The sequence below is a fragment of the Triturus cristatus genome, chromosome 6 (assembly GCF_964204655.1).
Source record: "Triturus cristatus chromosome 6, aTriCri1.1, whole genome shotgun sequence".
Lineage (NCBI taxonomy): Eukaryota > Metazoa > Chordata > Amphibia > Caudata > Salamandridae > Triturus > Triturus cristatus.
In genome coordinates this window covers 1,547,574,512-1,547,591,093 of record NC_140589.1, presented here as the reverse complement: position 1 = coordinate 1,547,591,093, position 16,582 = coordinate 1,547,574,512, and the positions used below count along the sequence as shown (strand labels likewise).

Below are 16,582 nucleotides of genomic sequence, written 5' to 3'. Positions count from 1 at the left end.
GGTCACCTTCCTTCGGCTGCAGTCGGGTACAAGGCCCCAATCCCCCCCTATCTTGCTCGCAGAAATGTTATCTGAGTACGAAATCCCTCAAAAAATAAGAGACAAGAGGTATTTGGCAAAACTGTAACAGTTTATTTAATAATACGTAGCGGCTGGGAGAACAGTCACAGCTACAGCGTCTGAGGACTGTCTCAATTTACATTCAGTTGGCATCTTTCTTGAATACAATTTCCATCAAGTTGAAAAGTTCTTCGGCGATCCATGTAAGGTGAGGAATGTTGGTTGCTGCCTTAGAGTCATAAATTAATTGTCAAATGGTTACAACAGGTGGACATCCACCTTGCGTGGACACAATGTGGCCAGTGGGTAACGTGTCAAGATGTCAGCCATGGTGAGCACGTGATCATTGCATGTGCTGTGCTCTGATTGGCTATATGTTCCGAACTCATATGGCATCTGACTTAATAGTTTTTTAGGAGTGCGTGTACCCCCTCAGGCCATATGTGATTTATTGGGGTCATTCTCCCTTGACCACTGTAATGTCACTGCGCCTATCTGTCGGATTTATCTAAGGTTTGCTGTTCGTGCAGTTATCTGCTACCTACACGTCATCATCCCACCTGAGACCTAAGAAATTGGTAACCCCGGGCCTGGGTCTCAGAGCTTGCCTGGCTATGCATTTGTGAGTTGGAATGAAGTGGCGTTCACCACGGGTGATTTTGTTATTAGGGACTTGATTTTGTTTTCATAAATGAATGTATTGTCTCCATATTAACACTATCTTTTTCAATATTAACACTATCAGTTTCCATATTAACAAACTGCTACTATTAACACTCTTTCTGTGAGTTTAACTGTGAATATGATGAATAGTCTTAGTGTGAGAGTGAAATCTTTTTTAATGGTCTTCAACTAGAAACTTTGCTTTGGCTCCTTTAACCTTGCCGATACCCCAATTCAATTTCAGTCAGAATCTTGGCAAATAGTTTCAATGATAGAAGGACCTAAATTTTCATGATAAATTTACTATTTTTATATTGCACCCTTCAGTCTATGCAGGCATGTGTTACTGCCATTGCTGCTCATGGAGAGTAGGAACCCACCTGTATATCATGCTCCTTGAAGTCAAGAAATTTTAATTTCAATTTGCTTTCAAAAAAGGAAAACTCTGCCCCTGTTATGATATCCTTTTTGAATGCAGTTAACAGATGCTAGGCATCACATTTTAATATAACATGTTTTTTCTTGTTAATTCATGAGAAATGATAGAACATCTCATCAAGTATGTCTGTGAGCTCAACTGAGCTAAACTAAGCAGCCTCAATTGAATTTCTATTTTTCTTCTTATTCTCAAATGTACTTTGTTTCTTTTACAATTTACCACAATGTTTTTTTAAGTAAACATGCAGACTTTTATACACCATTTATAGCAGTATTTTGCTTGACTTGCTATTAGATAATCAGTTTTGAGAAAGTAAGATGCAAAACAACAAGGGGTTGTATTTTTTGTTGTTTAAAGGAAAGTTCCTTCAGTTAGTTTCTTCAATGTATGTTAAAATATTAAATCCCAAAATATCGACATGAAACAATATAGATTACAAGATATTTACTTGCACATTATCATCAAGATATGTAGTCAATGGAAATAAACCAAATAAGAACGTATTGTGTCATGTCCAGTTCTCCTAACACTAGCTGTATATACTGTTGCCTGAAATGTTGAGTATTACAGTGGCTTGATTTGGAGTATCCAGGATGAGGCTGTTGAAGTAGTCAAATATCCTCACAACTTTCAGGTTGACCTTTTCTTAGGAAGGGAAAGATATTCATGCTGATCAAGAAGTTTGTGTGATACTGGCTATAAAGACTTGTTCCTAAATGTAGAAACTAGAGGTGTGCATTTATGTTCAAGCACACTTAGAGAACAGAGTGTTCTGATCAGTGTTCAGCAGGAAGTTCTCAAATTAGGGTGCCTTCAGACTGTTCCAGTGGTTGAAGAAGTTCCCTAGTAAGGGTGAAACCCCTCTTTATGTTGCTTGTGTTCTGGTTCAGGGAGGACCTGGCCTGGCAGTTTGGGCTGGGCTGTTCCCATTGGGGTATGGTCAAGACTGATTTGCATATAAAGTGGTCCAAACTGAGGTAGCATGGTGGGTGAAAAACAATAGATTGGAATGTGGCCTGAAAGAGTGGCAGTGACTGAGAATAATTCAGGTATTCCATTCATAACCTGGCTTTTTGATGACCTAATTGTAACGAGTATGCCCGTACTTGGGTTCTGTGCTCATTTTTCTTGTTGGAAAGTGGCTGAAATCAATTCAAGCATGCCATCCATTACATTGTTTTTTGAACCTCCAATATCATGGGGTGGCATGCTTGGGCTTATGAAAAGACATTAGATATGTTAACAGGGTAGATGAGCCTTCAAGCCTCATGAGACTGTACTAGTTTGCCTTTTCTAATCTTATTGTGAGGTTTGGGTAAGAAGTGGATTTAAATAAATTTCTTTACTTCATGCCCATTTTGTCTCTCTTAAATGAGACTGTGTGGACAAATGTCTGAAACGTTGTTGACATCTATTTTCTCCAATTATATAACAGTTGACATATTCTTTTAGAGTAGTTTGAGTACTGGATTTTGCTAGGCATTTGGCGGTGCAAGTAAATGCTTTGTGGAGGAAGCACATAAGTTTCAACTTGAACCTTAATTCCATTATCAAGCGATGGGTTGGTTTTAATGCAGCACTGATGTGATCATCAATCAATCAATCATTTGAAGCGTAGAGCGCTAATTGTCACCCGTGAGGGTATTCAGGTGCTGATAGGGTCCAGTTGTTTAGCCAGGTCTTCAGGGACTTTTCGGAACTCTTGAATAAGGAGGTCCGTAGATGAGAAGGTAGCTCATTCTATGTCTTTGCTGCTAGGCAGAAGAGGGAACAACCTCAGTATCTGCTACTTCAGGTGAGGGAGGTGATGGTTGGAGAAAGGGAAGCAGGGCTTAGGTGTCGGTTGGGCTGATGGAAGTTTAGGCGGCAGTTCAAGTAGGCAGGTTGTCAGTTGTGTAGGGTCTTGTAATGCATGGGTCAGGAGCTTGAACTGGCATCTTTTCTGCACAGGGAGCCAGTGAAGTTCCCTGAGGTAGGGGTGATGTGGGTTTGTCTGGGAGATCCAAGACGAGTCTGGCTGCAGCGTTCTGTAGTCATCGGAAGAGGTGAGCTGTTATCCCTGCAAAGAGAGCGTTGCTGTAGTCCAGTTGGCTGGAGATGAGGGACTGGATTATAGTGCATCTTGAGCTTTGGGGTAGCCATTTGAATATCTTATGAGGCATGTGGAGAATGAAGAAACAGTTAGAGTCAGAGTTGACCTGGGTTGTGATGGTTAACTTGTTGTCCAGAATGATGCCTAGGTTCCTAGCACAGTCAGGAGTTGGTCCGAGTTCCAAGGGCCAGGAGGATGCGCCCCATGGGGAGATTTTGTTTCTGAAAATCAGTTCTTCTGTCACATCCATGTTGAGCTTCAAGCAGTTGTCCTTCATTCAGTTGGTGACCTCTGTCATGCAGTTGTAGAAGTTGTTTTTTGTGTTGGTGGTGTCTTTGGAGAGGGTAAGTTGTGTGTCATTGGTGTAGGCTATGATATTGAGTACGTGGGTTTTGGCAATGCTGGCCAGAGGAATCATTTAAGTTTTGAAGAAGGTGGGGATGAGCGAGGATCCTTGAGGTACTCAACAGATGATTTTCTTGGGTTTGAAGGGGGAAGGGGGAAAGGCGGACTTTTGCGCTCTTCCAGTGAGGAAAAAGGCAATCCATCTCAGAGCAACTCCTTGGATGCCTCTATTGTGCAGTATTGTGGTGAGTATGTGGTGGGAGACCATATCGAAGGCTGCTGAGAGGTCCACGAGGATCAGAGCCTCAGTCTCTCCTCAGCCGAGTAGGCTCGGAAGATGTCAGTAGCCACGGTGAGGGCTTTCTCGGTGCCGTGGAGTCTGGATTGGAAGGAGTCGAGTAGGAGGTTCAGTTTCAGGTTTGAAGAGAGTTGTTGGTTGATGCCATTTTCTAATACTTTGGCCGGGAACAGGAGCAGGGAGATCGGTCAGTAGTTGTTGAGTTTGCTGGGTTCTACCAATGGTTTCTTTAGTAGGGCATTGACTTTGCGTATTTCCAGTCCTCAGGGAAGGCAGCCGTGGCAATGGAGGTGCTGAACAAGATGGTGAGTATGTGGTTGATTCAAGATACGCCTAGCTTGAAGATGTGGTGAGGGCATGGGGCAGTTGGGGCCTTTGAGTGGACCGAGTTCATGATGGAGGCAGTGTCCTGTGGGGCGAGCTGGCTCCATTCGGTTAGTCTGATGTCTGTGGTGGTAGCAGGGTTGTTGTGATGCTTGAAGAAGTCAGTAGCTTTACGCCGGGGTTTGAAGGTTCTGTAGATGTTGGGGATATTGTCATGGAAGCCATTTGCAAGGTAGTCACAGATTTCCTTTGAGCGGGAAATGTTTTTTGCAGGGGTTGGATAATTCTTCGATGTTGAAAAGCTCTTTGCCGTTATTGGAGCTTGATTCGATGCGCGAGACTATGGCCTTTTTCTTCAATTCTCTCAACTGTCTGTTATAGAGGTTGAGAGCGGTCTTGAAGGTGATCTTGTTGGTCTCGTCCTTGCTGGTGCACGATCTACTTACCACTTATTTTCCAGTGTCGTTTATCGATTCTGAGGTCTTCAGTGTACCAGCTAGCCTGCTTGTTGGACCTTCTGTTGGTGTTGTTACCAATGGGAGCAATGCTGTCAGCGTAGTTGATGATTCAATTACTGACGTTTCTAGTTGAGGTTGTTGGAGGAGATGGGGTGGGTGGTGTTGAGGACACTGATCCATGTATCATTTGAGACTTTGCTCCAGCTGCGGTGGGGGACGTTTGGAAGACTGGTAGCGGAGGTCCGTGAGCTGGTGATGTTGAAGTGAACGATGGAGTTGTCAGCTCAGGTGAGTACAATGGTGTGGCTGTACCTGATGTGGTCACCGGGGAAGATGATGGGGTCTAGCGTGTGGCCTGCGGAGTGCGTCGGGTCGTGGATGTGTTGAGTTGGGTGAATCCGATGATGTTCATATTGTCAAGGAGTTTGGTAGTATTGATGTCATTGTGGTTGTTGAGATGGAAGTTGAGGTTGCTTAGGATAATGTAGTTGTTGTAGCCTGTAGTGAGGGGGGCGATGAAAATGCAGAGGTTTGGGTGTGGTCCTTGAGGACGGCTGGTCAGGTTGCCCCAGATGGTGGTTTTGCTGTCTGTTTAAAGTTAAGGTGTTCCATGGTTGGGGTGAAGTCATCATTTGTGGTGGTGCATTGGATGGATTCCTAGTGTATGATGGCGATCCCTTCACCACGCTTGTTGATGCGGTCGTGGTGGGTGATCTTGTATCCTTCGGGTACAGCAGTGGGTCTTGGTAAAGAAGAGAACATTAGGTGTGAGGATGGAGATGAGGTCCAAAATCCCAATGGTGTGTTTGTATAGTGAGTATGTTTTGAGAAGAGCACATGCAAGTTAGTGTTTTTGCTCAGGTGGTGTTTGTGGTGAGTTTGGGCTTAGTCGGTGGGCTGGTGTGTGTGCTGTGGCAGATGAAGTGGCAGTGGGTGCAGGTGAAAGGTCCTACCTTGGAGCGTGGGTGGGCGTGGTGGCAGTGTTTGTTGCTGGGTCCAGGGTTGAGGGTGTGGAGCTCGGCGATGGTGCATCTTCGGGGAGAGAGGCCAGGGATCATTGCGCTGGGCATGGTTCAGGCATGGATGGGCTTGTCTTTGGTGCATTTTTAGCACAAAACCCAGGCTGGAAAACCCAGACAGCGTCAGTGTCACTGGATCTGGCTGGAACAAGCAGGCACTGGAGGCCACAGGCAAACGGCAGTCTAAGTGTCTTGGTGCCTATTTTTCATGATCTCACTGAAATCCACACAAGTGTTTTTTAAAGAATGGTGTTGATCACTCTTTGGTGGTTCAACCATGCCGTATTGAGAAATCCTATCAGTCCAATAGGGTAGCTGGGTTACGGTACAAGGATTCTGTGCAGCATGGAAAGCTGGAATATGGTTCATTGATTCGCTATATTAACTTTGATCCATTTTGATAGAGCTATTAATCTCTGCATTGAGGTTAAAATCTATGTTTTCTATGCTTTTATACAAGAAAGGTTATTTCCAAAGGGGTTAGGCTAAGCAACACAACAGGACCTGCCTTTGTTTTGTGTCATTGAACTGAAGGATGCTGACATGTGTCCAGTGCTAAGATGAAGACAATGCATTTCCTAGGTCACAGGGATGGCCCAAGAGGTGCTCAATCACAAAACATATGTAAATTGAGTTTTGTCGACAAAAATTAGGTTGAATAGAATTATTGTGTTGCTGCTCATTGGAATAAGCTACAGGATTGCACGTGGATGAGGCTGATGGTCCATACAGTTTTCCATTACAGTAGTTTGAAAGCCAAAATGCCCTTGGTAAAAGTACGCTGTAACTAGATGCTCCAATTGTGATGTGATGAGGTGGTAGAGAGCAGGTGAATTTAAAGTTTTCCAAATGTATGTGTCTTACCTTTTAGTCTCGGTGGCTTTCAAATTGATACAGCATGGAAACTTTAAAAAAATAGGTTTTCTATCCCTCCACTGTAACTTAAACCCTGATTAAACAATTTCAGTGATTAAATGTACTTTTCGCCTACTGAAAGAATCCCCTGGTGTGTTTTAGAGAACAGATGTACTCATACTAGGGAGCACACAAGGATGTGACAGCTGCATTTTAGCACCTCTTAGTCTTGCGAAAACCTGTAAGACTACAACAATTTTAAAATCCATCACGATGCTTTAAAGTAAAAGGGGGCCAAAAGTATTAGCATTAGCTAAAAATAAATGCCCCAGTGTAGCACGTGCACAAGACTGCAGTACAGAATGCGGCCCTATGTCTTACGGGGGACCATACAGTAAAGATAATCACAACCATTACAGAAGCACAGAAGGCAATATGCAGAACATCGTGTTTACAAATAAGTACATCTCTTAGAGACACCTGTTCAAGCTAGATTACGCGCTGCAGAATGAGCTGCAATTAATTAAATATACACAACATTATGCCTAAATGCAAGTACTTAAATTAAAACCTGATGTCAGAGATAAGCCACTTAAAGATACATTTGTATTTATTTTGTTTTAACTTATTTCCCTGTGGCCCCTGCATTTCCAAAGTGCAACATAAAATGGCTCACTAATAAAAGAGAGCATTTGCATCAAAAAAGGAAATACGTGTTTATTGAAAAACACGTTTGAAATCAAAGTCAATGCAAACCACTAACTTACAAAATCATGGCTGTGGCAGTTGATAATAGCAACCCACTCGCCCTTTCTCCTCGAGTAGTGAATAAAAACTCATTAGTCAATAAATTAACACTTTACAAAAAACAATGTTCATTAGAATCATACATCATTTTAAATTATACTTGCTTATATTGGAGCAGCATAACTTTGTACCCACCCTTCCTATGTCAAGTATATACATTTATGCACCTATATACGATATTCATACATAAAGTGTGGTCTACTTTTAACATGTGTGACGTTTATAATGTAATTAACAGTGTGCACCTTCTCTAATCACTGAGGATTTAGACATAGTCTTGCTAGGCTAATTCATCGACTGATATAACCATGTTTAATTACAAATATTCATGTTTAACATTAATTGTTGCTTCCACAGATTTTTTATACTGTAACATGCTTCCATTTTGATTCATGACTTAACTTAGCTTGACATTAGGCCTTAAGCTGAACATGTTTGCTTTAAAATTGCCAGTGCGCTGGCTTCTCTCGTCTGCAGTTGAATTATTGTGATCCTCACTAACTAGTGAAAAGGCTTATTGTTGTGTATTAGACTACTGACAGAGAGTCCTGGGAGAAGCAAGTTGGCAACAAATGGGGAGCAATATTGATGTGAGAAAGCCTCCTGTTCACGGTGTGGGTTGTATGATGGAACAACGCAGGGAAATATTCTGCATGCCTTTACCACACGTTTAACCACACATTTTTTAAGAATGCATATGCTTTACAACATATGCCTTTACCACAGATTGTTTATATATATATAATTATACACATATAATTATAAATATATAAACAATGTATTTGTGGGGATAGACCCCCCCACACCCCTAAATGTATCTTAAATGCGTGGTAAAGGCATAGATTGTAAAAGCATATTCGTTTTAATAACATGCGTGGTGAAAAAATTTGTGGTAAAGGTACAACGTGGTAAAAACCTTGTTGTAAAGGCTGTTTCCCATGGTGTGCCAGGAGGACATAACATTTAAGGCCAATAGCTGCATACCTAGCAGCATGGTGATGGGAAATTTAGGGAGTATGTCGACTCCCCTCAAAAGCAGTTGCTGGATTGGTTCTCAGTAGAGGGAACGAGATATGGATGTTCTAGCAGCTGTTCACTAGATTGGTAATTAGTGTTTTACAGCTAGTTAGGAAGTCTTTGTCTGTCTTAGAGAAGCCCAACAGAGTGAGATCTGTTCCCTCTCAGAGTGTAAATATCATGCTGAACCCCCATTCTATTTTTTGGTACTTCTACTGCAGTTCGATCTTATGTTGCTACCTTCTAATGCTTCCTCTTTAGAAATTCCCATTAAAACATTGCTTTAGCCTATGCTTAGAATAGAAAAAGATAGTTTCTTTATGGAACACCTAATTACAAAAATGTGCCTTCTTTGCATGGCTTATACTATTTTGTAGCTCGTTTTACTACAACTTAACTCTCCAGCACATTTTGGTCCTCTATTATTACATCTTTTGAATTTGTTCCGACTTTGCATATATACTGGTTGGATTAATATGTAAAATAAATCTTTGTGGTTGAAATAATTGATTACTGGTCGTAATTATAAAGTCACACTTGCTTCATAGGGATGGAAATGAATTTCTGATATTTGATCCCTTTCAACGCTTTAAGTCGATGAACAAAGGTCCATACAATCAATGGGGAAATATATTTGAAGATTTCACAAAGCGATAGAGGTTCTGATAGCCGTGCTCCATCAATATCAACAACGAAGGGTGAGTAAGTTCTACCCATTTCAGAAACAAGTACATTCATTAAAGTTCTTGATTCATTGCTCAAAATTCGGACCAAGCAATTACATAGAAAAAATGTGAGACTGAGCAGATATTGAGTTCTCTTCAGAGGTCAGAAACTGGGTCTTCCCTGCATTGTAGCCTTTTTTATATTAGGAAGGGGTGTTGTGACCTTTTTCAGATCCAGCACTTCTGTTTTCTCTGCACTCTTGACCATTATGATATCAGGAAGTAGCTTGGCACTTATTTTTAAATCATTCACATTGGTGCATAAAAAAATTGCCATTTTGAGTTCAGATGCTGTGTATTTATTTGTATAGTGGCAGATATGAGTCATTGTGTTTTTTTCTTCAAGATTATACAAAATATTTACAAAAATACCTTTTGTTTGCCACAGAAAGAAATGCATAACATATTTTTAATCTTATTTCCAGAAAGTGTTCTTTATGACTAATGGATTTCAACTTCAAAGTTTGCAGGTGTTGGGAGAACAAATGTGACTATGTGTTTGTCATATCTTGACCAGGACAAAATGTATCTTTGTTTATTACCCGTGGACATTATAACAAAAAGAAAAGGCGTGCTCAAAAGAGATAAAATTACTACCTTACACAGAGGAAGAGAAAGTAAGCCCTGGAAACGTCTCTTAGAAAAAAGATGATGAAGATGTCAATAATCGAAGGAAAGATATAACAAGATTATTCAAGAAGTTACCAATTTTATATTTTCAAAGACATCTACTATAATCCATTAGAGAGCTATTTTAGACTCAAAATATGTTCCTTCACAATGCTGCATAAAGTTATAGTCAATGGTCTAAAAGTTCAAAAAAGGAATATGCTCATTTTGTCCACCAAGTTGTTCATTGTGCCTCTCTTCTTTTGCACAAGCAGAGTGAAATGGATGGCATAGAGGAATATCAGCACACACGGCAGCGATGCCACCTGCTGCCCCCTCCCTTTTCTACCATGCCTCCATGCATGGTAGGATGATACAGCCCAATGAATCAGAACCACTTTCCTTGCATATTGTAAAAGACCAGGGGACACACTTATGCCTTGTCTACCTACCAGCATGCAAATTATGACAAGCTTTGGACAGATGCAATGCATGCGCTCGAAACAAAGAAAGGGTTCAAATACAAAGTACCAGGCCTCAATTACTTGGTGTTGGGCATTATAATATTTAAAAAACAGTAACAATGATTCTTTGCCAATGGTTTTAGAACAGCAGCACAGCATCTATGAAGAATTACAAAATTACAAGAACAAAAAAGGTTTTGACACAGCTTCCATTTTGTAGGCATAAGAACCACACGTGCGTGCCTAAAAAATGACACAGCTACTTTTTATGTTTAGTTATCAATCTGAGTTGGAGCAGTAACTAATATGAAAAAAAAGTGTGGGTGGGGAGGAGCAAGCGGGGGCAGAAGCAACATGAGGGGATGAGGGACATAGGCAACACAGGTGCGCAAGTTGAGGAAGAAGCAACATGGGGACGAGGGAAGAAGCAATATGAATCACAGGTAGTGGAAGCTACATGGGGGCAATGATGCAGGGATGGACCCTGGGAGTGCAGGTTGGGGGGCCAAATAGGCAAAAGAGCAGTGTGGAGCTGGTGGGGAGACAGCACATGTATGAGAAAGAGGAACAAAGTGCGCGATGGAGGTAGGTAGAGAAGAACACAAAGGAGACAGCAGGACAACACGTACACTCTAGTAGAGTGCTTAGAAAAAAGGAAAAAAGTAGCACCTGAAAAAGCATCCAGTGGAAGGACATAGTAATACATCCATGCTCCATGGGCGGGACAAACACAAGAAGAGGCAGGAAAGCACACAAAGCTAATATATAAGCAAGCAAGCAAATGTGAGTGACAATGAAGCCAACCAATAGTAAGCAATGGGCAGGCTCTAATCCCACTATATGCTAAAAATGTATCTTGTAACAGACAGCACATGCGCTCTCTTAGGCAAGACCAAAGAAGGATAAGGATATGGGTAGTGTGCTAATGGGCTGCATGTGAACACATAGACTGAAAAATAGACTGTAAAAACATCTATTGATATTAAAAGACAGCCTAAACAGCTTTTACCTGAATCTGCATCAGCAATAATTTCTACCAGTTTCAAATTGCTAAATTCAGCCATCCTCAATTCCACCTATTGTTGAACATGATTAATTTACGGTTTTAGATCCAGTATTTATGGGGCAAGTACTTGGTAGTAGAGGTAGGTGCATGTTCCCCCAAATATGCTAAAACTAGGGACAGATTAGTAAATTAAGCCAGTCAGGCAATTGGTGGGAAAGTAAGTTTATCTTGTTTTAGAATTTATAACAATTTAAAAAAATGATAGACTTACATTTTTACAAGGTGACAATTGTTTCAATCTATATTTTTAGATCTGGCTTCTGAAAGAGTAGTTGTCAACTAGACATATTGCTAATAATATTGAATGGGTTTTGCATCCATTCATTTATTGGCTGGGGACTTTGTCAATTATTTCTTAGCTCGGTCTACTCGGCCTACTGGCATATTCAGCTCTCACCTAATGCTACTGGCTGCTTGGGAATACCCTTCCACCTCCACTTAAAAGCTTGCACTGAACTGCATGATGAACTACTTTACAATTATAGTCCTTTCTGTCTGCTTCTATGGTTTCTTTCTTGAATGTCTCCATCGAATATGCCAACAATTCATGCATTAACACAGACCTATTAGCTTTGCCAATGTTTGTTTGGTAAATGGGAATGTATTTAAAAATAAAATTGAAGCTTTAACTGTTATTTTTTCCCCTCAGATTGTATATAATTTTTATATAAATGGCTATAAACAGCAGCAAACAGTGGATGCACATTAGTGCATTCAAAAGGAAGGTTACCTTATTTGAGCAGTGTAATGTTTACTATAACAACAAGAAGCTGCGTGGATATTGTTTACCAGGACTTATTTCTTACCAAAATTAAACATTTCCTGAGAATGCTTTTTGACATAAATTATCACTAAGCTTTTCTGTATCACTCAATTCTGATTTTCGCAGCTCAGACACCAACATTTATAAAGCTTTGGCCAGGTGCCCTGTATCTCGTACTTATTAATATCTATAGAATGAAGATGGGGTAGGATTGTTGTCACTGGCAAACGCTTGTTCCACAAATGTGAACCTGCAATTTTCATGTCTGCATGTGGGCAGTGCAATCTTTCATTTTCTTGAGGAGCGAAGCCTGCCAAACATTTGATCATTTTAGGTCTGGCACAGTCTTAACAGCCTCGTGCTTTCCCAAACATTAGTAATGAAATTACATGCACAGATGTGTGGTGTGCATATAGTCAGCCATATTTATCCATTTAAGTGTCATTCACGTTTTGCTTATACCCAACACAGCACACAACATGGGGCGGTGTGTCTGTCCACTTCAGCCATTGGCTCACATCACTGTGAGTGGCGTCATTCTGCTTTTTCAGAAGATGAACACTTACACACAAATAAGTTTGTATTCGTGCCAGGGACTACTGTTTTTGCTTTCAGCCTATGTTTTATTTTTGTATTTTTGAGATAGACAATGGCCTGGTCAACATCCCAACAAGAAGGTGTTGCACAAACCATAACAAAACAAAACATGCATTGACAAAGATAAAAAGCTGGGCCCCAATTCCAGATCTATTAGTTTTGTCACTTTTTGTAGCAAACATACACGCATTCAGGCTGTGGCAACCTTACGTTTATTACTTGTAATGCATACTGCATTTGGTTGCAAATAATAAATAAAGACGTGCAAAAGCTTTTTTGTACTTGTTACTTGGACGTTGATGAAGAGCCCCAAAAAGCAAGTCATTGACCTCAAGCTGAAGAAGTCAAAATAAAAAAAATCATAGCTGCAGAGGAAAACATGCACTGTGGAGCGATATATAAAGCAAGAAGGGTGATATTCCATAAAAAGACACACTAAAGTCCATTCGACATTCAGCACAACCTTTAAGTAAATAAAATGTCCTCGTTCTCCTCAATGCGACGACAGAGGTCAGTCCTCTGTCAGAAACAGCATAACCCCTGGGCACCATATTTCATCTGCAAAAAGCACATTTTGGCCTCCTCTGCAAACTTTCCATTTCACGTTAATTTGTCACAAAGAAATGTGAAGGGGAAATTGAAACATATGCTTTTCTAGACACATGAAGGGCTTTGGGTATGAAAGAAAGGTCTTGACCATTGTTTAATGCAACTTTTAAAATTCAAATTCAAATGAAGCTCTTGACCTGTATTCATTTCATCGAGGAAACAGAAAATGCAAATGATTTTCAAGAACAAGTCACTCAATATTAAACTTTTAATTTCAACAGCAACATCAGGTTAGAGGTGAGAATGACAATGGTCCAGGTAGGGTGTAAGGAGCGATCTGCTACAGCGGTTCAGTACAATTCGGAGAGGTAATAATAAAGGGAAGTGATGCTGAGATGATGAATTGATGCAAGGCAATTAGACCGATTACAATTCACCAGAGTCGGCAGGCACTAATCAAACCACTTTCATGCTGCCCACTGCAATTATCTTTGCACTTAAGAATCAACAAAGCACATAATGGCTTGCACCCCATCTATGGCTTCAAGATGAATAGAAAAGGAGTTTTTATGTGAGGAATTTGTCCCCTGTGTTTTCTAACTAGTGCCACAGACTGCAAAATGTACATTTGTTCAAAAATGGCAGTAGTTTATATTCCTAATACCAACAGGTGAAGAAAATAAAAACCATCACACTCTTATAATAAAATAACTCTTTATGTGACTACTTGAAAAGTGGATCTAGATTATTCTTTAATTTTGAAAGTATGTATGTGGGTTTTTGCTTAGCACTCCGTGTAAATTCAGGAAAGGATAGTACAAAGCATGCCAAGATGGCAGACAAAGAGATTTTAGTGAGCACTCCAAAATATCAGTTAAAGAGATTTAAGCAAGTCCTATAGAAAGAAACGTGGAGGAACTGCAACATACAGCTATAGAAACATGGTCATCTGCATACTTCATAGAGAAGGATTATTGAGAAAGGGGAATCTTCACCCCGAAAATGAATGACAGAGGGTGAGGTCTAATGACTAAGATTCTGACATTGAAATATTGTTTTTTTAACTCAACCACAAGAAGTGCGATTAAGGGCAAATCAACGTATCTCTCTTTTTCACACTGAAATATTGTTATGCAACTGTTTTTTGTAAAAAACACGTTTTGTCACTAACATAACCCTAAATTGTGTGTTCTGTAATTGTTCAAACCAAAAGTTCTTCCCTCACTCATCAACCTCACATCATGATTTCTACATTTTGAGCTGAACACCATAAGGTTTGATGCACAGGGCCACATATTCTACCATAAAGAAGTTCTCTGTAATTAAACTTTGCAGCTACTTTTACATAAAGTCGCAAAAAGAAGTGGGATGTTGATAAAGTATTCGATTCAGTGTAACAGAGAATTCTAACAATCCTGACTGAGCAAAAACCTCTTTCCACTATTTTGTAGTTCTTCACAGTGGAAATGACAATCAGATTGCCTTGACTGGACCTCATTATTTTATGAGGCTTACATCAGGTAACGCAAATAGTGGCACAAGCATTGAGCAGATCCAGTTTTGTATTTTAGAAAGCCACATGCCTTTTGATCTAAAGGTCAACTGCATCATTATAAGACCAATGGTGAGCGCCTATGGAAAGAACAATTTGCAGGAACAGGTAATGCCTACATCATATACAAGCTAGATTTTGAGCCACAAATCGGTGGACATCCAATATAATACAATCAATAGGTAAGCAAATATTTTAAAATATTTGGTACACCAAATTAGGTGTAAACCTATGCACTGATCACTGAATTCCGCAAACTTGGAACTGCCTGGGTACACGGGTGAAAAGCTGCAAGCCAATGTTTAGAGACAAAAAGGGGCAAACATTTTAAAAACACACGTACAATTTTGATCTAATTATGTGATGCCCTCAAAAAATTCAAAATGTCAGACATGGAATTCAACCTTAGGAAGCCACCACCGTGAGAAATTCAACCACAATGAGAAATCCCAGAGACCGAGCTCCATTAGAGAATAGCCCTTTGTTAAGTTGATAATTCTTTTCTACCAGGTAAAGAGAGGTATTCCAGGATGACTGATATCTTGTTCAGCAAGGAACGTTCCTCTTCTTGTAATGTCAGCAATAAGTGCATGCGTGTGATACCATGAACATTTGCAAGGATCTACAAATAATGGGCAGTAGATGAAAATACACAATATTCTCTCAACTCATTCAGATGAAAAGTGTTGGAGTTTGGAGTGACTGTATGGAAATGGAGAATTTATTTATGGGAATTAAGTAACTGGTAACACTTACCAAAAATCCCACGTTCAGTTATTTTGTTCACAAAGATTTTGATAAATGGAAATTGTCAATAAGCAACACATTTGATTAATAAATGCTCAATGATTGTGGTGAAGGCATCAAAAGGTGGAAATAATGAAAGGATAAGATAACAGCTAAAGTTCTATGTAAGATAATCACACTTAAACCTGAGCCTTTGGGTACATTTTCAAAATTGGATAAACATTATCAGCTGCACTTTAAGGAACGAGTAAAGGAAGCATTGCTTCTATGTCTCTTGCTCGAGAGGGCCTCTCTGAGTGGGAGGAGCTCCTGTGTGTAGGAGGAGCTCTCATGTGAGATAGAAGCCTTTACAATTCTGGACCACCCTAGTACCTGCTCAACCCCCTCCTGCTAATTCTATTATTAATTGCTCTACAAAGACTAACAATAAAAGAAGACTGAGTTGGAAAACCCATCTTCAACTCCAACAGGAACTGGGGTTCTCCAGGCCTCTCTTGTCTGTGGACTGTGAGATAAGAATAAATTAAGTTAAATAAACCAACTCTCAAATGTAAGTCTTAATTAATGGTTGACACTAAATCTCTAATTTAAGTCTTAAATTCTGTGCACAAAAAGTGCATCCTGTTTTACAAGGCATGGCTACTACTTGCATTATTTCAAACTGGAAAACAGTCATTAACCCCTTCAGTGCCACGCCCTTTCCCCCTCCTGTGCCGGGCGTTGCACTAGTGGGTGGGGTTCATAACGAGATAGTCTCGTCATGGGCACAGCGCAACCGTGCTCCATGACGAGACTATCTCGTCATGGGCACTGAAGAGGTTAAGGTCACACAAGCATAACAAATGCAACATGGCCGTGCCTTTACTGGACTATTCCTATTCACCAAATAAGAATTCAACAGCAGGTCCCAACATTACTTTCCATCTCCTACAGCAGTGTTTCCCAAACTGTGGGTCACGAGCTGATTTTAGGTGGATCGTAGAAGTAAAAACAATAAATAAAGATACCTTTAAATTATGTATTTACCGTGTCACATTTGCTGCGCTTCAAAGATAGAGGTCAAATGTCAGCAGTGCTTAATTTGTAAAACAATATAAGCACCAGGGCTCTCGTCAGGAGGCCACTAAAGCTTG

At 40.3% G+C, this 16,582-nt stretch overlaps 1 protein-coding gene across 1 annotated transcript in view; it reads right to left on the bottom strand.

Moving 5' to 3' along the window:
• The window catches only part of LOC146821651 (uncharacterized), a 2,850,214-nt gene that overhangs the window by 2,782,565 nt on the left and 51,067 nt on the right, over nucleotides 1-16,582 (bottom strand). Inside the window, exon 2 of the mRNA XM_085609890.1 lies at nucleotides 11,185-11,251. Within this exon, the coding sequence (XP_085466016.1) occupies nucleotides 11,185-11,251 (67 nt within the window). The remainder of the gene's footprint in view (nucleotides 1-11,184; nucleotides 11,252-16,582) is intronic.